Source organism: Varanus komodoensis, unplaced genomic scaffold (assembly GCF_004798865.1).
Source record: "Varanus komodoensis strain SLA01 unplaced genomic scaffold, ASM479886v1 scaffold3, whole genome shotgun sequence".
NCBI lineage: Eukaryota > Metazoa > Chordata > Lepidosauria > Squamata > Varanidae > Varanus > Varanus komodoensis.
This window is the reverse complement of record NW_025335761.1, coordinates 48,258,277-48,273,291: the sequence shown is the minus strand read 5'-3', so window position 1 is coordinate 48,273,291 and position 15,015 is coordinate 48,258,277. Positions and strand designations below refer to the sequence as shown.

General features: G+C 40.8%; 2 protein-coding genes across 5 annotated transcripts in view; both read right to left on the bottom strand.

Annotated features, from left to right (window-relative positions):
* The window catches only part of PAPOLA (poly(A) polymerase alpha), a 76,300-nt gene extending 64,427 nt beyond the window's left edge, over nucleotides 1-11,873 (bottom strand). The window contains exon 1 of the mRNA XM_044437160.1: nucleotides 11,862-11,873. The gene's annotated coding sequence lies outside the window, so the exon portion shown is untranslated. The remainder of the gene's footprint in view (nucleotides 1-11,861) is intronic.
* The window catches only part of AK7 (adenylate kinase 7), a 38,573-nt gene that overhangs the window by 372 nt on the left and 23,186 nt on the right, over nucleotides 1-15,015 (bottom strand). For 2 of the 4 annotated variants that reach the window (XM_044437164.1, XM_044437162.1), the window contains 8 exons: nucleotides 14,562-14,711; nucleotides 14,186-14,314; nucleotides 11,554-11,704; nucleotides 10,248-10,376; nucleotides 7,008-7,076; nucleotides 6,264-6,461; nucleotides 5,332-5,552; nucleotides 1,322-1,480 (listed from right to left, as the gene is read on the bottom strand). In XM_044437164.1, coding sequence (XP_044293099.1) covers nucleotides 1,322-1,480; nucleotides 5,332-5,552; nucleotides 6,264-6,461; nucleotides 7,008-7,076; nucleotides 10,248-10,376; nucleotides 11,554-11,704; nucleotides 14,186-14,314; nucleotides 14,562-14,711 — 1,206 coding nt within the window. The remainder of the gene's footprint in view (nucleotides 1-1,321; nucleotides 1,481-5,331; nucleotides 5,553-6,263; nucleotides 6,462-7,007; nucleotides 7,077-10,247; nucleotides 10,377-11,553; nucleotides 11,705-14,185; nucleotides 14,315-14,561; nucleotides 14,712-15,015) is intronic. The other 2 variants (XM_044437161.1, XM_044437163.1) reach the window with 2 other exon arrangements.

Sequence of the window (15,015 nt, the reverse complement as noted above, 5' to 3'; positions counted from 1 at the left end):
AGTGTAAAAAGGATTAATACCAAACATTAAGTATATACAGTTGCGGAGATATAAATGGCTCTGGTGGTGGGAGTGCTGCCTAGGTGACCATCTGAAGGAGAACATAATAGAGGTTTAAAAAATTATGCCTGGTGGAGAAAGCTGATAGACTTTCCCCCTTTCTCTCACCATACCTGAACTCACTATTATCAGCCCTGTTTCTCCCTAAGCCACTCTGATTTATGTCAAAATGCATTTGCTGGGCAATTCTATATGCATTTACTTAAAAGTAAATCACACTGAGTCCACTGGGGCTTCTTCCTTAAGCTGCAATCCTATACACATCTACCTGGGAGTTATCCCATTGAACTCAGTGAGATTTACTTTCCAGTCAATGTGTATAGAGTTACATGGAAAGATAGTTTACACCACAGTCCAAAAATATCAGTTACATATTAATTCTCTTGTCCTGAAATCAGCAGAACTTATTGCCAAGTTGGTGTCCACAGATGAAAATCCTGTGCACAGTTTCCTTGTTTGGACTTGGTGAAATTTAATTTGAAATAACCATGCAGAGGATTATAACATTCATGTCCGTGATGGTAAAAGTATCAGAGAATAGGGTCGCTGATCACAGCATACAGCTAGAAGTACAAAAAAAGTTGCTACTGTGGGAGGACATGGTTCCAGGCACTCCTTTGGGAGATTATTTATTTATTTAGAAAGTTTCTATGCCGCCCCATTCGCCGAAGCCTTGGGGGGCTCACAACGATAAATAACATAATAACAATATAAAAACAATATAGTTGGAGACGTCCTGGTCAATTTACAGCAAAATTAGAAGCAACAGATAGTTAAAAGGGTTTTTTCCTAGGTCCATAGCATGAAAGGCTAATTAATGAGGCTTCCCCTGCAGCTTAAAAGGGATTTGGGGAAAAAGGTAGATGTGTGGACTTTAGCCAGCCGACAGGATGGATTGAGAGCAACTGGCCAGTGAAGAGAACCTACTATGATAGGTCAGCTTTACAGTGGGTCTTACTGAGATGCACAGTCTGATTTTTCACAGCTGCATGAATTGCAGTTTCAAAATTCATATATGCAACTTCAAAAAAATCGTGCTCATGGCAGTGATTGCCTACAGTGACTGATGGAGGAACCTGTGGCTGATGAGATCACTAGAATAAAGACAGGATACTATAGAATCTTTGTCAGATTTGCGATGACAGCATAGCATGCTAGGATCCACAAGAAAGTTATCGAAAAGGCAACATTTTTGGTTTCACTCTGAAATTGACAGGCAGCTATATATAAACATACTAAGAGAATATAATTATTTTCTTACCAGAAAGTCAACAGGGTCATCTGGTCTGACCATGCAGCATTGATTCAAGCCTTGCATAAGAGTTGGCATGACATGCTTCATTAAGTAGTTTCTCAATGGAATAGATTGAGCTTCCAGAAGCTCTTGTTCTTGCCGCTTCACTTCATCTAAACGTTTATTCTACAAAAGAATTATGGTTGGAGAAAGCACAACATCTGCAGAAGATCTCAGTACAAGGTTACCATGCTTATCTTGTGTCCTGTGTTCACACAATCACAAGATAACTACTCCTGTACAGTTTCCATGCACTACTATCTTCCCTGCAAATGACAGTACATACCCCATCAGCCCCCATGGCTGGGAATCAATCCCAGGGTGCCCCACTCCTGCCTGCCCACTGCCTGGCCCCCATTGTCCCACACACTCCTCTGGACATGTTTTCAGCTGGTTGCCTTTTTCTTTTCTGCTGCTCTGCCAAGCAACTATCTCTTGACTAGAGGAGGACTGCAGGAACACTCTGCAAGCACACCCACCTCTCTTCCTTCTCTACATGCGTCCACTCCATACACATCCATGCACAGGACTCACACATGCTGCCAGGGGCTGCCTCCACTGTAGCCCGGTGCTCGGAGGGCATCTGCATGGGCACCCATGCAAGGGACGGAGGGAGTGCATCCTGTAGGAATAGTTTCCTGTGGGAGCACATGTGGGCATTTGCTGGGAAAGTTTGCTGGCTGGCCAGCAGAAATATGCTTGCTGCACAGCTGGGAGCAGGGGCAGGAACAGGAACAGCGGGGCTTGTTGAGGATCCTTTGAATGCCAGAGACAGGGTAGAAGTAGAGGGGAGGATGGAAAAGAGGAGTTCTCAGAGTGGTCACATGGATGGCTATACCAGCGTGCTCCTTTTGGGCAAAGCTGTCTTCACAAGAGAGTGCTGACTCCCCAAGTAGAACACACACAGCCATTTCAGAGTGCTGCTCCAGCAAATTGCAGTGGCCAGCCAGGAATGCCAAGCATGCCTGCCTCCAAGGTCACTGCTTCTAGAGATGGTGATGTGTGCTGCTTTGCTGTTGCTGATACACCAAAGCTATGGTTGGGCACGGGGAAGGCAGTGCACCAACAGAGGGAAAAAGCAGTGCAAGGTAAGCTAGTCAGAGGGCAGCTGCTAGGCGGAACAAGACAGCAAACAGTGGAGGCGGCAGTGTCTGCTTCTACTACAGCTGCTTTTGCCACACATTCCATGGCAGAACTAAGGGAACTGTGGAAAAATATTGCAAGTGGATTCACACTAAATGACAAGCAATGATGAAACGTGGAAACCTTAGAACAAACCATTGATTATCTGTGGGGATTCAAGGTAATAAAATATTCCAGGCTTCTGCATGCTTATTGAATTCACATATAGTGACAAACCATTTCTGCCATGACTTGTCGTTCTGTATGAACAAAGCCTGCAAGGTGCTGTTGAGCTAGATGACCTTAATGAAAGACAAAACTGTGTGTGGCCCCATTCATATGAATTAATTATTTTGTTGTGGTTGGGCTCCAGATTTCATTACACCTCAGCCAGCATGGCCAATGGTTGGGGACAACCAGAGCTCTAGTCTGAAAGGTCACAGGCTCTACAGTCATAAAGGGAGGCCTGGTTAACAGATGAAAACACATCTGGATACCTACTCTTTGGAAGATATGCTAACTGTTATCAGCAGAGAAGAGCCTAATGCTGAGAACAATTGACAGCAAAAGAAGAAGGGGGGGGGGCAGAGGATGAGGTGGCTAGATGGAGTCACTGAAGCAGTTGGTGTGAGCTTAAGTGGACTCCGGGGGATGGTGGAAGACAGGAAGGCCTGGAGGAATGTTGTCCATGGGGTCCCGATGGGTCGGACACGCCTTTGCAACTAACAACAACAACATAACAACAATCAGCAGATGTGATGTTCCTTTTGGTAGGAAGGTAAGTCACACTGTGTAGCAAGCAATATGCCACCATGCCCTGAAGGCACCTGAAACTGATCTGATGCATCATGAATAGGGGGTCCCCTCCCACAGAATACTAAAGGATAAGAAGATAACAGCTAAATTTCCCTTCTTCGCAGCCTCTGCCCTGAGTTATTTTGGATTCACTCTGGCTTGACTGTTGCTTTTTTTGTGTGGGGTGGGGAAAACTAACAAAAACAGCTATTAAGCCACCTTCCATGATCCCTGTTTGGGCATCTGTGATCTGCCTTTCCACTGTGTCCCAGTGGGGCCTTGTGGGGAGGAATTATGGTCATTCCCGTTTAAAAGAAAAATAATTTGACCTGATACTGGTTACAAATAATTGCACTGTTATTTTTAATTCATCTTGCTATAGTTTCACAAATGGGGCAATGTGCCCCTTTTCAAAGGTAAGGACCTGTTAACACTTTGCAAACCTCTGAAAAGTCAGCATCTTACACCTGTCACAGGCTTTCAAAGGGAAATTACTTACCTGCCGCCTACAGCAGGCACTGCACAGGAGTGGGGGTGCCTGCAGGATCTGAGCGGCAGACACCTGCCCCCCAGCAGTCTCCCACTCTGCCACAGAATCCCCCTGTGCTACCCTGGGTTTTAAAAAAGAGTGCTATTATTTGTGCATTTTGTTGGGTTAAAAATTATTTTTGAATGGGATAGTAACCATGGATAGCCCCTCCATATCACTGGGACATGTTGGGGGTGAAACTCATAGCTGCAGAAACAGGGTGCAATCTCTAAAACAAAACTTCAAAAAGCAAGGGTCAAGCCTTGGTGAGCCTAAAGCAGCTCACAGTGGTGAGGGAGAGTGAGGGAAGCCTTTGCCAGCTGCCCTCAAATATCACTTAGGCACTTTGGGGACTGTTGGCAATGGTCACTACTAGTAGCCCCTTGGAAAGAGCAAGAAGGGTTTTTTACCACTCTTGCCAAGTGACTCTGGCAGTTTGGCAGTCCAGTATCCCCACAATGGGTTCCATCAACTGGGTTCAGATGACACAATTACCCATTGTGAGTCAAACAAACTGAACTACAAGCATGGGTTGTCAAGGTGGCTTACAAGCTTGACAAACCTATTGCAATTTAGGACTACATGCTAACTTACAGTGGCTTAGCATGTTGAGTCAGCCCAGTCATAGACTGGCTTCAGGCAACAAAATAACCCACACTTAATATCCACAATAGCCCTTACTCAATAGCCACAATTGCCACAATAATCCAAGGGCTTAAGATGGGTTGAATGTGGATTGTTGTTGAACATGGGTTCTTGCTGAAATGTACCTTATCAAGATGTCTGAAGCCAGCTGTGGTGCCAAACCATAGCTTATTAATCACAAACAACCCATGAAGAGAATGCATGGTTGAGAATTGTGGGTTTACTGGGGTTTGTGATTTTGATTGGGTTCAGACAACATGATAACTACATTTCAGCAATAACCTTTGAGAGTTGGTTGTCTGAACCCAGCCATAGACTGGGAATTTGAGGAAAGACAGACTAACAAAGTAGCAGAAAGCTGAGTAGGTTCTGAAAGTATAATAGCATAATAGTTGAATTAGGATAATCTCTCCCACAACTCCCAAACCTGCAAAATCTGTTGCTGGAGCAATGGATCTCAGGACAAATGTCAGAGTTTGTTTGTTAAAACCGTATCTGCTTAGTCTGTATGTATTTGTAAATAAACACAAATGGAAGAATATGTGAGAAGTACTGAGGTGCCTTTGGCTCAAGGAAATTCCTGGATTACACTACAAAGTAAAAGATCAGTACTGTTATCAAATCTCCTGTGAGTCCACTCATTGGGTTCCCATTGTTTCTTTTGAGCATATTTATTAGATATATAGAAGCAAGCCATCTAAATCATTGATGTACTGCTGCCTTTCCTTTCCAATGTATTCACTCTAGAAGAGTAGCGACAGTGCTACATGTGAAGAATTCCCTTCCTCTCCTTCCTACCTGCAGTGCATGAATAGCCAATTACAAGTGCTGTGGGGAGAAAATAAATTGCTGATTCAATTAGAGTTAGTGCTTGGAATTAACATACCCATTCTTCCCAATTTGCCAGTTTTTGAGCTCTTTCTTCAGCTTCTCTTTGCTCCAAATCTGCCTTTTCTTTCTCTTCTCGGACAAGTCGTTCTTCCGCTTGTTTCCGTTCAAATTCTTCCATTTCCTCCTCTGTCAAACCATAATTTCGAGGCTCGCCAATCTTTTTGATGATTTCTTTTGCTATAAATCTGTTCTCCAGTCCCTCAAACTTTGATACATCTTTCAAGCACAGAGACAGAAAATGGGGAAAGTGGTGAAATACATGAAAAACTATCTGAACTTCAGCTGGCACTGTGGCAAGAGGGAAAGTCTCCAAAAGAGCTCAGATGTTAAGGTTATAAAATCATTAAATGGAGAGGACAAATTTGCAGTACACAACTTCTAAATAAGTAAACAAAACCATGGCTTACCATTACCTCCATATTCTTAATAATGTATACTTTAGACAAATAATGAATATCTTTATTTTTACATCCCACTATTTCTTGTTAGAGTGCTTCTTGTAGATTTACTATGTTAACTCCCTTTTAATAATTCACAATACAGTTAGGGTTACATGCAGGCTATGAGGGCAAGAATTCTTTCCTTTTGATGGTTTCATCCTCTTTTGCAGTCTAGACGATCGGTTCAAGAAATAAGAAACCAATAGGCTTCAGATATAATAAACTTCCATTTGTAATTGGCAAGTAGAATATGAAATTCTATCTAATTAAACTGATGTTGATATTTCTCATTCTCTAGCCCTGCTCATTTAGGCCTTAGGTTGGTATAAAAACATAAAATTATATAGCATTCTCAGAAATCAAGACAAATTCAACTGTCCATTATCTAATTCAGCTGAAAGGTATTACATTGCAATGGTGCCAAATTCATTGAACTAAGTAAGAGTAGTGGTAGTGGAGAAGAAATTAAATATACTTTTTGCCATACCAATGTTCTGTGGATGTATTTCTAGTTCATCAAAATAATTGAGAATGGTCTCATCATCAGTGTTTAACTCCCTGAAAAGACTTAGGGATCTCAAGTATCGGTCCTGTGCATAATGCGTTCCAGCAACAACCGTTTCAGGGAGATTTATGATTCGGTTTTTCAGAAATTCATCAGAGGCATTCAAAGAAATGATATAATCTGTAAAACAAAACAATTAGAAGAATTAGGCTTCTGTCAGAGTAGTATGATTTGCTTTGGTGACTCTTCTTTCTAGGTTGTATATTTCTTTTGGACTTTAGTTGCTCATAACAACAACCGAGAATATGGGTTGAGTGTGGGTTGTCATCATGGGTGAAACATGCACTACTGTTTAACTATGTGTCAAACAAGTCAGGAAGAAGACCCTTGGTTTGTTGTTGGGATTGTCCACTCTGGTTTGTGATTAACTACTCATAGCTAAACTACAGTGCAGAATTCATGTGCAATGGAAACCACAGTGTAACAACTCATCTGTCTCCAGACGTGACTACAGCTAAGAGAAAGCACTTGGCAAGAAGAATTGCAGAAAAATTAACTAAAGAAATGGGGAAGACTCTACATTCCATACTAGCTTGTCCTTTTGTATTTTAAAAATCAGATGTCCCACCTCATCCCCTTTTTCTATATGTGTGGAAAAGATCCAGGTTTTAACTCATGAAGCTGCAACCATTGCATCTAGTTTTGTCTTAAAAAGACCAAATTTACCAGGAGTTATTAATTTGTCGTAATGATGCATTTTCCCTCTTGTATCATCCTCTTCTTCTTCCTCTTCAACTGAAATGAAATAAAATACTATTAAAATGTTGCAAATAGCAACTGGCACACCTGCAGTTTGCAAAAGAAGTGCAATGTCAGGCAGCACATTTTGGCTCAGTGGAAACATAGTGCTTGTCTTGTCTCCTTACCTCCAGGCTGACAGGTGTGTTCCTGATTCTTCCCCCTCTTCTCCTGTTGCTCATGAATTCTCAACTGCCTTTCATTTTTGCAGCTAACTGTGGTGCAATGTTATGCCAGGCAGTGACTTTTTTTTTTGCTTTTTGCTAACCATGATTATCTCTAAACCATATTTGCAATCATGGTTAAATATCTTAAATTAACTGTGCAAATGTATGGTCTGAGCTAACTATAGTTAGCTAGAATACTGGTACAGACATAACTGATCATTTGGAGGCTGCACCCACTGCCTCCCAGGAAAAACATCACAAGAAGGGGAGACAGGGACAGAACAGCTACAGGCAGTTTGATTTGTACTTTCCTGCCAGAAAGAACACGTACAAGAATTTGACACTAAGGCTTTGCTCCACAGCTTTGCGCCTCCCTCCCAATCCCTTTTCTGTCTTTTAGTTGAGTTTAAACCTGAGGGCAAGGGCTGTCTCCTTATTCATCTTTGTAAGCCACTCTGGCAGTTTTATTTTTACTGAAGAGTAAATAAAAAGGAATAACTTTTCACTAAGTTTGCCCCACCTATGAAAGAGTAGTAGAAATTTACACAGAAGAGGAAGCAAAGAGGAGTTGGGGCAACATATGAACCCACAAATGCTACTGACTTCCTAACTGCAGTCCGAAAAATAGGCAACATCTCTTCACCAGACCTTTTATTAAATTTGACATGTACTATTTCTAAAAAAAAGACTGTGAAAATACAGGTTGTAGTGGAGAATCAAAGGCTGTAAAATAATTGCATAACATAGCTGCCTTGGTATCCAGTAATTCTTTACATTCAAGCCAAGTGTACATTTCAACCCTACATGTGTGACACAATTCAGGACATGGAATGCTGCGTGGAAGCATCCCTCATCATTTCTCCTGTATCAACCTGCCAGACTAGCTAAATTATCAGATTCCCTGTCCTTCATGTCTGCAAGAAGACGACTGGGTATCAAAACAAAAGTGCCATCTTGCTTTTGTGGAATCCAATGCAATGAAGAAGTGCTTGAACTCCTTCTATGCAGATGTGTCTTCAGTGACTTCTGACACAAAATTCCTGCCAGATACTGGATGACTTATTACAGCAAGAACCACTAAAACATGCAGGCACACTTAAATCATTCCTTCTGGAGACATTGAATGCTATTCCCTGAGCCAGGAATAACCAACATCTGTAATCTGGTGGGTTTTCTCCAGACATGAGTCTCATGGTTAGAAGTGTATTTTGATATGCAATGTAGGCTCCTTGAAAATGGTCCAGTTTTATAATGAGTGAAAGTATCACTACTACTAATATGTTCAGTATATGGAGCATCTGTGCTTAGGTAGGATGCAGTCACTAAAAGATCCCTTTAAGAGACAGATTAGTGCCTCGCCTTTCCACTATGTGAAGCAACAATAAAATAACAAGATTTACAGGGAATACTTTGGGCAAGTTTTTAAATTCAAGACTGAACTCAACAACCCACTGCAGACATGTCATCAGATTTCATACGATCATTGCCTAAATGGTTTTAGTGAAGGGGAGTTAACCCTTTCTCCCAGCACTGGGTTCCTAGTCCAGTTAAAGACCTTCCAGCGGTTGTTTCACAATTTGTACAATATCCGGTCAAGGATCTCCAATATCGTGTCTAGTTCAGCCCTAAGGGAGGCATTCAGAAACTGCATGTTCTTGCCTTAGGGTCCTGGTCTGTCCTATGAACTACCTTGAGTAGCTACCCAGAGATCATCCCTGATCTGAGTAATTATGGCTGTGGACAGTGCCTTTTTCTGCTTGAATGCAAGAACGTATCAGCAATTTAGGGTGCAACCCTATGAGCATAAGGCTCATGCTCAAAGGAGGCAGGTGACTCCTATGGCAGTGGGGCTCTTTGTCCGCTGAAGATTTTCTGTTGAGATTTACAGGGGCTATCCATGGTACAAAACTCCATCCTCAGAATAGGTTCAGCATCATGGAGCACCATGTTAGTGCCTATAAAACTGAACAGAAAAGTTGTAATGAATGAGGAGCCCACTGTGCTCATGCACCTTTCTCTCTCATAAGTTACCACATTCTGAGCATTTAGCAACCCAACAACAGTCCAAATAATTAATAGAACACAGATGTTGTAAACTAGGAACAGGGATGCAACTTGGGAGTAATACTTGACCCAGAGCTAACCTTGGGATTCTAGGTGGCATCTGTGGCAAAGGATGCTTTCCTCCAGCTGAGACTGGTCCATCAGCTGCACCCTTACCTGGACAGACAGCCCCTGTCAACACTAACCCACACACTGGTAACCTCATGTTTGTACTATTCTAACACGCTTTATGTGGGGCTACTGTTGAAGACAGTTAGAATGCTGCAATAGATTCAAAATAGAGCTGCCAGATTACTGACCGGGACCAGTAGACAAGAACACATCACACCAGACATATACCAGTTTCACTGGCTACTAATTGAAGTCTAGGCCTGATTTAAGGTGCTGACAATGACATATAAATCCCTCAACAGTTTAGGACTTAGATATCTAAAGGAAAGTCTCCTTCTGTATGAGCTTGCCTAGGCCTGAAGGTCATCTGCAGAGGTCCTTCTATGAGAGCTCTCCTTGAAGAGGAGAGAAGGGCCTTTTCTGCTATTGTGCCCCAATTGTGGAACTCGCTCAGCAGAGAGATGTGCCTAGCACCAACACATTATTCATTCCAGCACCAGGCCAAAACCTTTTTATTTTCCCAGTTTTTAAATTGTTGATAGTATTTTTAACTATTTTATCTTTTATCAAGTACTGGCACTGTGGAGTTTTAATTCTTGTAACCATTTTCTTGTTTTAATTTTGTAAACTGTCATGAGATTCCTGGAATAAGTGATGGGATAGAAAAGTTTTAAATACATATACATGTTTTAGAGTATTTCCTCAATAAAATCAGTTACTCAGTACTACTACTACTACTCTGGAAGTAGGTTGTCTTAGAAATATAGCATTTGTCACACAATGCACTGAGCAGAAATGACTAGTGCAGCAGAGAACTAATACTCACTGTTAAAAAGGTCCTTTGCCTGGTCATAGGTCTTGGGAAACCCATCCAAAACATACCCTTGGTTCTTACAAGGCATAGATGTTAGCATTTCCTTCATGAACCTAATCACATAATTATCATCTAGACGACCTAAATTTCAAAAGGAAACTTCCATTACTAAATGACCTACTTTTCATAAGTGGGGAAGAGAGATGCCCAGAGAAATATATATATAAAATGCACCAATAGTTGCATACCTAAAGCCAATTCCTCAGATTCCATCACACACCAACACAACCAAGTGATATAGTCTGGGTCACAGTGGAGGCACTGGGATGACTAAGCAGAGGTTTACAGGGAGCAGGAACACATTTAACTATGCATTTGTGAGGTTTGTGTCAGTGGGCACCGGCAAGTCCATATAAGAAGTCAAGGGCAAATCATGCCCACACCAGAACAATAACCCTAAATGTAGAATTTTCCCTTCCATGTTCCATAACAGTGAACAGCAACCCACATACTTGCATTTGAGAGATTAAAACAATGCACTGAGAGAAGAGAGTTCTGTTTTAAAATAGGACTCACTATGGGTCCCTTTTGTGATTGATTCCACATGAGAACCCTTTAGCACTGCCAAGGAATTGCTTTTCCGCTATTAGCTGGGAACAGAATTGAAACAGATTTTCTACCTACATGGCACTGCATTATCTGCAATACTCTTCCCCATCGTCAAGATCATGCTGTCATGTCTACTCATAAGTTCTGATTAGCAAAGTTCTCCTGCAATGTTAGTTAGACATTTATTTCTTTCAGCTGGGTAGGTGAATCACTGGCATGACAGTCCTGCCACAGAAGCACCAGGCAGTCAGCTCCTTCTATTTCCTGGCATCTTTGAGTAACTTCTCGATAACGTGCTTGTGGGCAATACACAGCTCATGAATAAGGACCCACACAGAAGAAAAGCAAAGGGAAGAAAACAGGTATGGCTGGAGAGCCATACATACAAGATAGAGGAAGAAGCTCTTTGGTTCCTCCTTTATCAGAGAGTAAGTATGTGTGAGCCACCCAGAAGTCTGGGAAAAGAATGAGGAAGGAGGAAATAACCCTTTTCAGTTCAGCTGAGACTTAACACAGCCAAGGGTGCCACTCTTTCCTCACACCAAGTTTCCCAATCCAGTTCTGACACTCTAGGCAATACACCACATGCTTAGCATTACAGTGAGGAGGATTATGGATTAGATTCAACAAGATTCCAACAGGAATCATCTATTTCACACAAGTTATATACATATTTCATGGCTATCTTCTTATTGCTGATAGGATTTACCTGCATTTTGTTCCATATTTTCTTTAACTGTATCTAATAATTCCTGTGCTTCTTCTACATTGTCCCCTTCCTCTTCTGCTTCCTCCTCCTCCTCCTCCTCCTCCTCTTCCACCTCCCTCTCTATGACATCTTTAGGAGCTACAATTTTTTCCTAGAGATGAAAAATAAAATACAGTGCCAGGAAAAAAATAGCTGATTCTCCATCAACTGCACAAAATTAAAGCATCCTTAGCCTATTGTTTAACCTATATCCTATTGTGAGTTTGAGTAAAGGATTACAGATGACTAGAAACTGTATATTTTACAACAAAAACAAAGTTTCAGCTTTTAATGTAGTATAGCTTTCTGAGAAGGTTTCAACTCTTCCCTGTTACCTTAACATACTTATCCATTATGTCATGTCTGGAGATATCAATGAAAATTGATTGTATAATATTTAATAATTGTAAAAAACTCTTTAGTCATTTTCTGACATTCTCCACACATCCAGGTCTTGAGAATAAAGCATCATTATTAGATTACATTTATATCCTCCCATTTTCCTCTTGCAAGCAACAATGCAAGAACAAAGATCCTCCTCTTCTTCTCCATTTTCTCCTTGGAACAATGATATGAGGTAGGCTGAGCTGAAAGTCCATGAGTGACCCAAATTCAGCCAGTACGCTCCATGCCAAGTGAGGACTTTCCAACATGCCACACAAGTAAAGTTCATCACCAGTTTCCTTGTATTTGATGTGCCCTACCATTTGTGTAAGACTGCAATCCTGGGCTCATTTATCTGGGAACATGTCCTATTGAATTCAATGGGCCTTACTTCTAAGTAGACTTGTAAAGGATTCCAACATAAGATACCCTAGTTGTCCCTAGGATAAAAAATGTTACCCCTTTGTTCCTTTCACACTTCCATTTTTCCTTTCTTAGTTCTGACTTCATCTTGCTTAACTATTAAATATTCTCAGGGTTGTACCTATGTAAATGCAAAGGTCAGCCTTAGATTCAAACTGCATTCCAAAGGAACAAAGCTAACTCTGTGGAAGTTCTCACAAGGAAGTCCTATTGAGTTCAATGAGCCTTACTCCCAAGTAAATCTGAATAGGAGTATAGCCTGATGTTGTGATTTAAGGAAAGTGCTCATACTCCTATGACCTCATCCTGCAAAACGTTACCGCCACACTCTCTTCGTTCTCCAAAATATTTAGATGGCTGATTTTGGCCACTGAAATGCTTCTCTTGTCCTTGTGAAGAACACAGCTGAGGCACCACTGGGATTCTTCTGGGATTGTGGTGCCTTACTTCTCCTTCCTCCCCTCAGCATGCTGCCTCATCCTCCATGGGAAAGACTGGAAACAGTCTTCCATCTTTGGTGCCCAGTCAGTGCAGAAAGTACTATGCCAACTACAAAGGTGGCAAGACAGCCTTCTGAGGTAAGAGGCTCAGGGTGTTTTTCTAAGGCAGGCATTGGATTTATCCTATTGCCCCTTGCAAGAACAATGCCAGGATGCTATAGGATGCTGTCCTAAATTTCTTTAAGACATCAGAACTGTCTTGTATTAGGTCAGATCATTGGTCTATTTAGCTCAGTAATGGCTACACTGACTAACAGCAGTAATTCAGGGTCTCAGGGCAAAATCTTTCTCATTGCCTCCTGCCAGGCCATTTTAACTAGAGATTAATTAATGTTAAGCCTTCTATATGCAATGAATAGAACCGAATATCGATCACTTTTTCCAGAGCTATAGATCACTCTTTCCACTCCTCCTTCCTTATAAGCCTCTTTTTAGCCTTCATTATCAATCTAAAAGGAACTTCTTATCTAGTAATATTTTTGTTTTGTTTTTCTTGTCCTGATCTGCCTCCTTACTAGAAATATTGCAAGCTTGCAGACAGGAACAGTTTTGTTTCATTGATTATGCATAAGCTACTTCGAGTAAATACTAAATATAGCATGTCATATTCCTGCCCATGAGGGCAGGCTTATTTTGCTTTGGGGCTTCATGTTGATTGATCTTTGGTTGTAAAGTAGCAACTTTTATATCTTTTGCTGTTTGTGTTGTCAACATATTTTTTAACATTTAACATGCAGTTTTACACTTACGTATGTATTTATATTTAATTGTTTGCTGTGGTCAAATTGCAAGTTTCCCCATCCATTAACAGCAAAATCCTACACATATCTATTCAAAAGTTTCAGTTTAATGGGACTTATTCCCAAGAAAGAATTGCAGCTGAAATAAAGTTAAGCATATTTCAGCACAACCGAGCATTAACTGTGTGGATCATGCTCAAAATATTTTGTAAGCTGATCTGAAACCTGGGTCAATATATTATCTGAAACCATAATTGTACCTCCAGTAAAATTCTGTATTTGGAAATAGGTCCATAAATATTACCATATTTCTTTGAAATACTGTTTAGCAGAATAGTGAAAAATCTTTTGCTGAAGAAAGTGGTTATTTTAAACAGTAGAACTGAGCAGATAAAATGCACAGTCTGGAGATATGTAATGCAATGTAAACATCATTATACTTAATTGTATCCAATGCAGATTTTGTGTTTTGTTTACATTTCTGTAACAACTCCTCAAATTACTTCCAAAGCAATGAAACAATCACAACACCAATGAGTTCCTTACCAGATTTTCTATGGCTTTAGCAATCACATCTTTTATTTTGATGTGGTGCACCTTGTAATGTTTGCACAGTAGTTCAGCAATGGAAGTTTTCCCGACTCCAGGGGGACCAAGGATACAAATTTTGACTGGCTGAAAGAGAGAGGATTAAAATGCTTTTTTAAATGGCTAGTCTTTGTATCCCCTGACCTATTTTATTTACTATAAATAAATTTATTTATTGAGTAAATGAGTGGTTAAATACACAATTTTATACTCATGTTCTACAGGCTGAAGTGCTGCTGGGATTCAATGGAAACTCCTCAGTATGGTAGTATATGTAAGTAACATATTTTGGAACACCAAGACGTTATAAAATGAACATCTATGACTTCTTTACCAGTAATCCTCGACTTTGCTTGTACTCGTTGACAACTTGTTCAATGTTCTCCACTATTCCTCCTTGAGCAACCCATTTAATATTGAAAGTTTCCTTCAAAAAAACAGCTTCCATTCGCAGATTCACAAGTAATTCATCCAACTGTGCTTGCTAAAGAATGTAAGAACATAAGAGTATGAGAAGAACTATCCTGCATCAGAGCAAGGGTCCATCAAATCCAGAATTTTTTTCACACAGTGGCCAACTAGATGCCCATGAGAAAACGAGAAGCAGGACAAAAGTGCATTAGCAACCTCCCATCCATGTTCCCCAAAGCATACATAAGCATATTGCCTCTGATACTGGAAACAGCATATACGTAATCAGGACTAGTAGTCTTCACCAAGCATTTATTCAATTCCCCTATAAATCCATCCAAATTAGCAGCCATTACTACAGTTCAATGTGTGGCAGC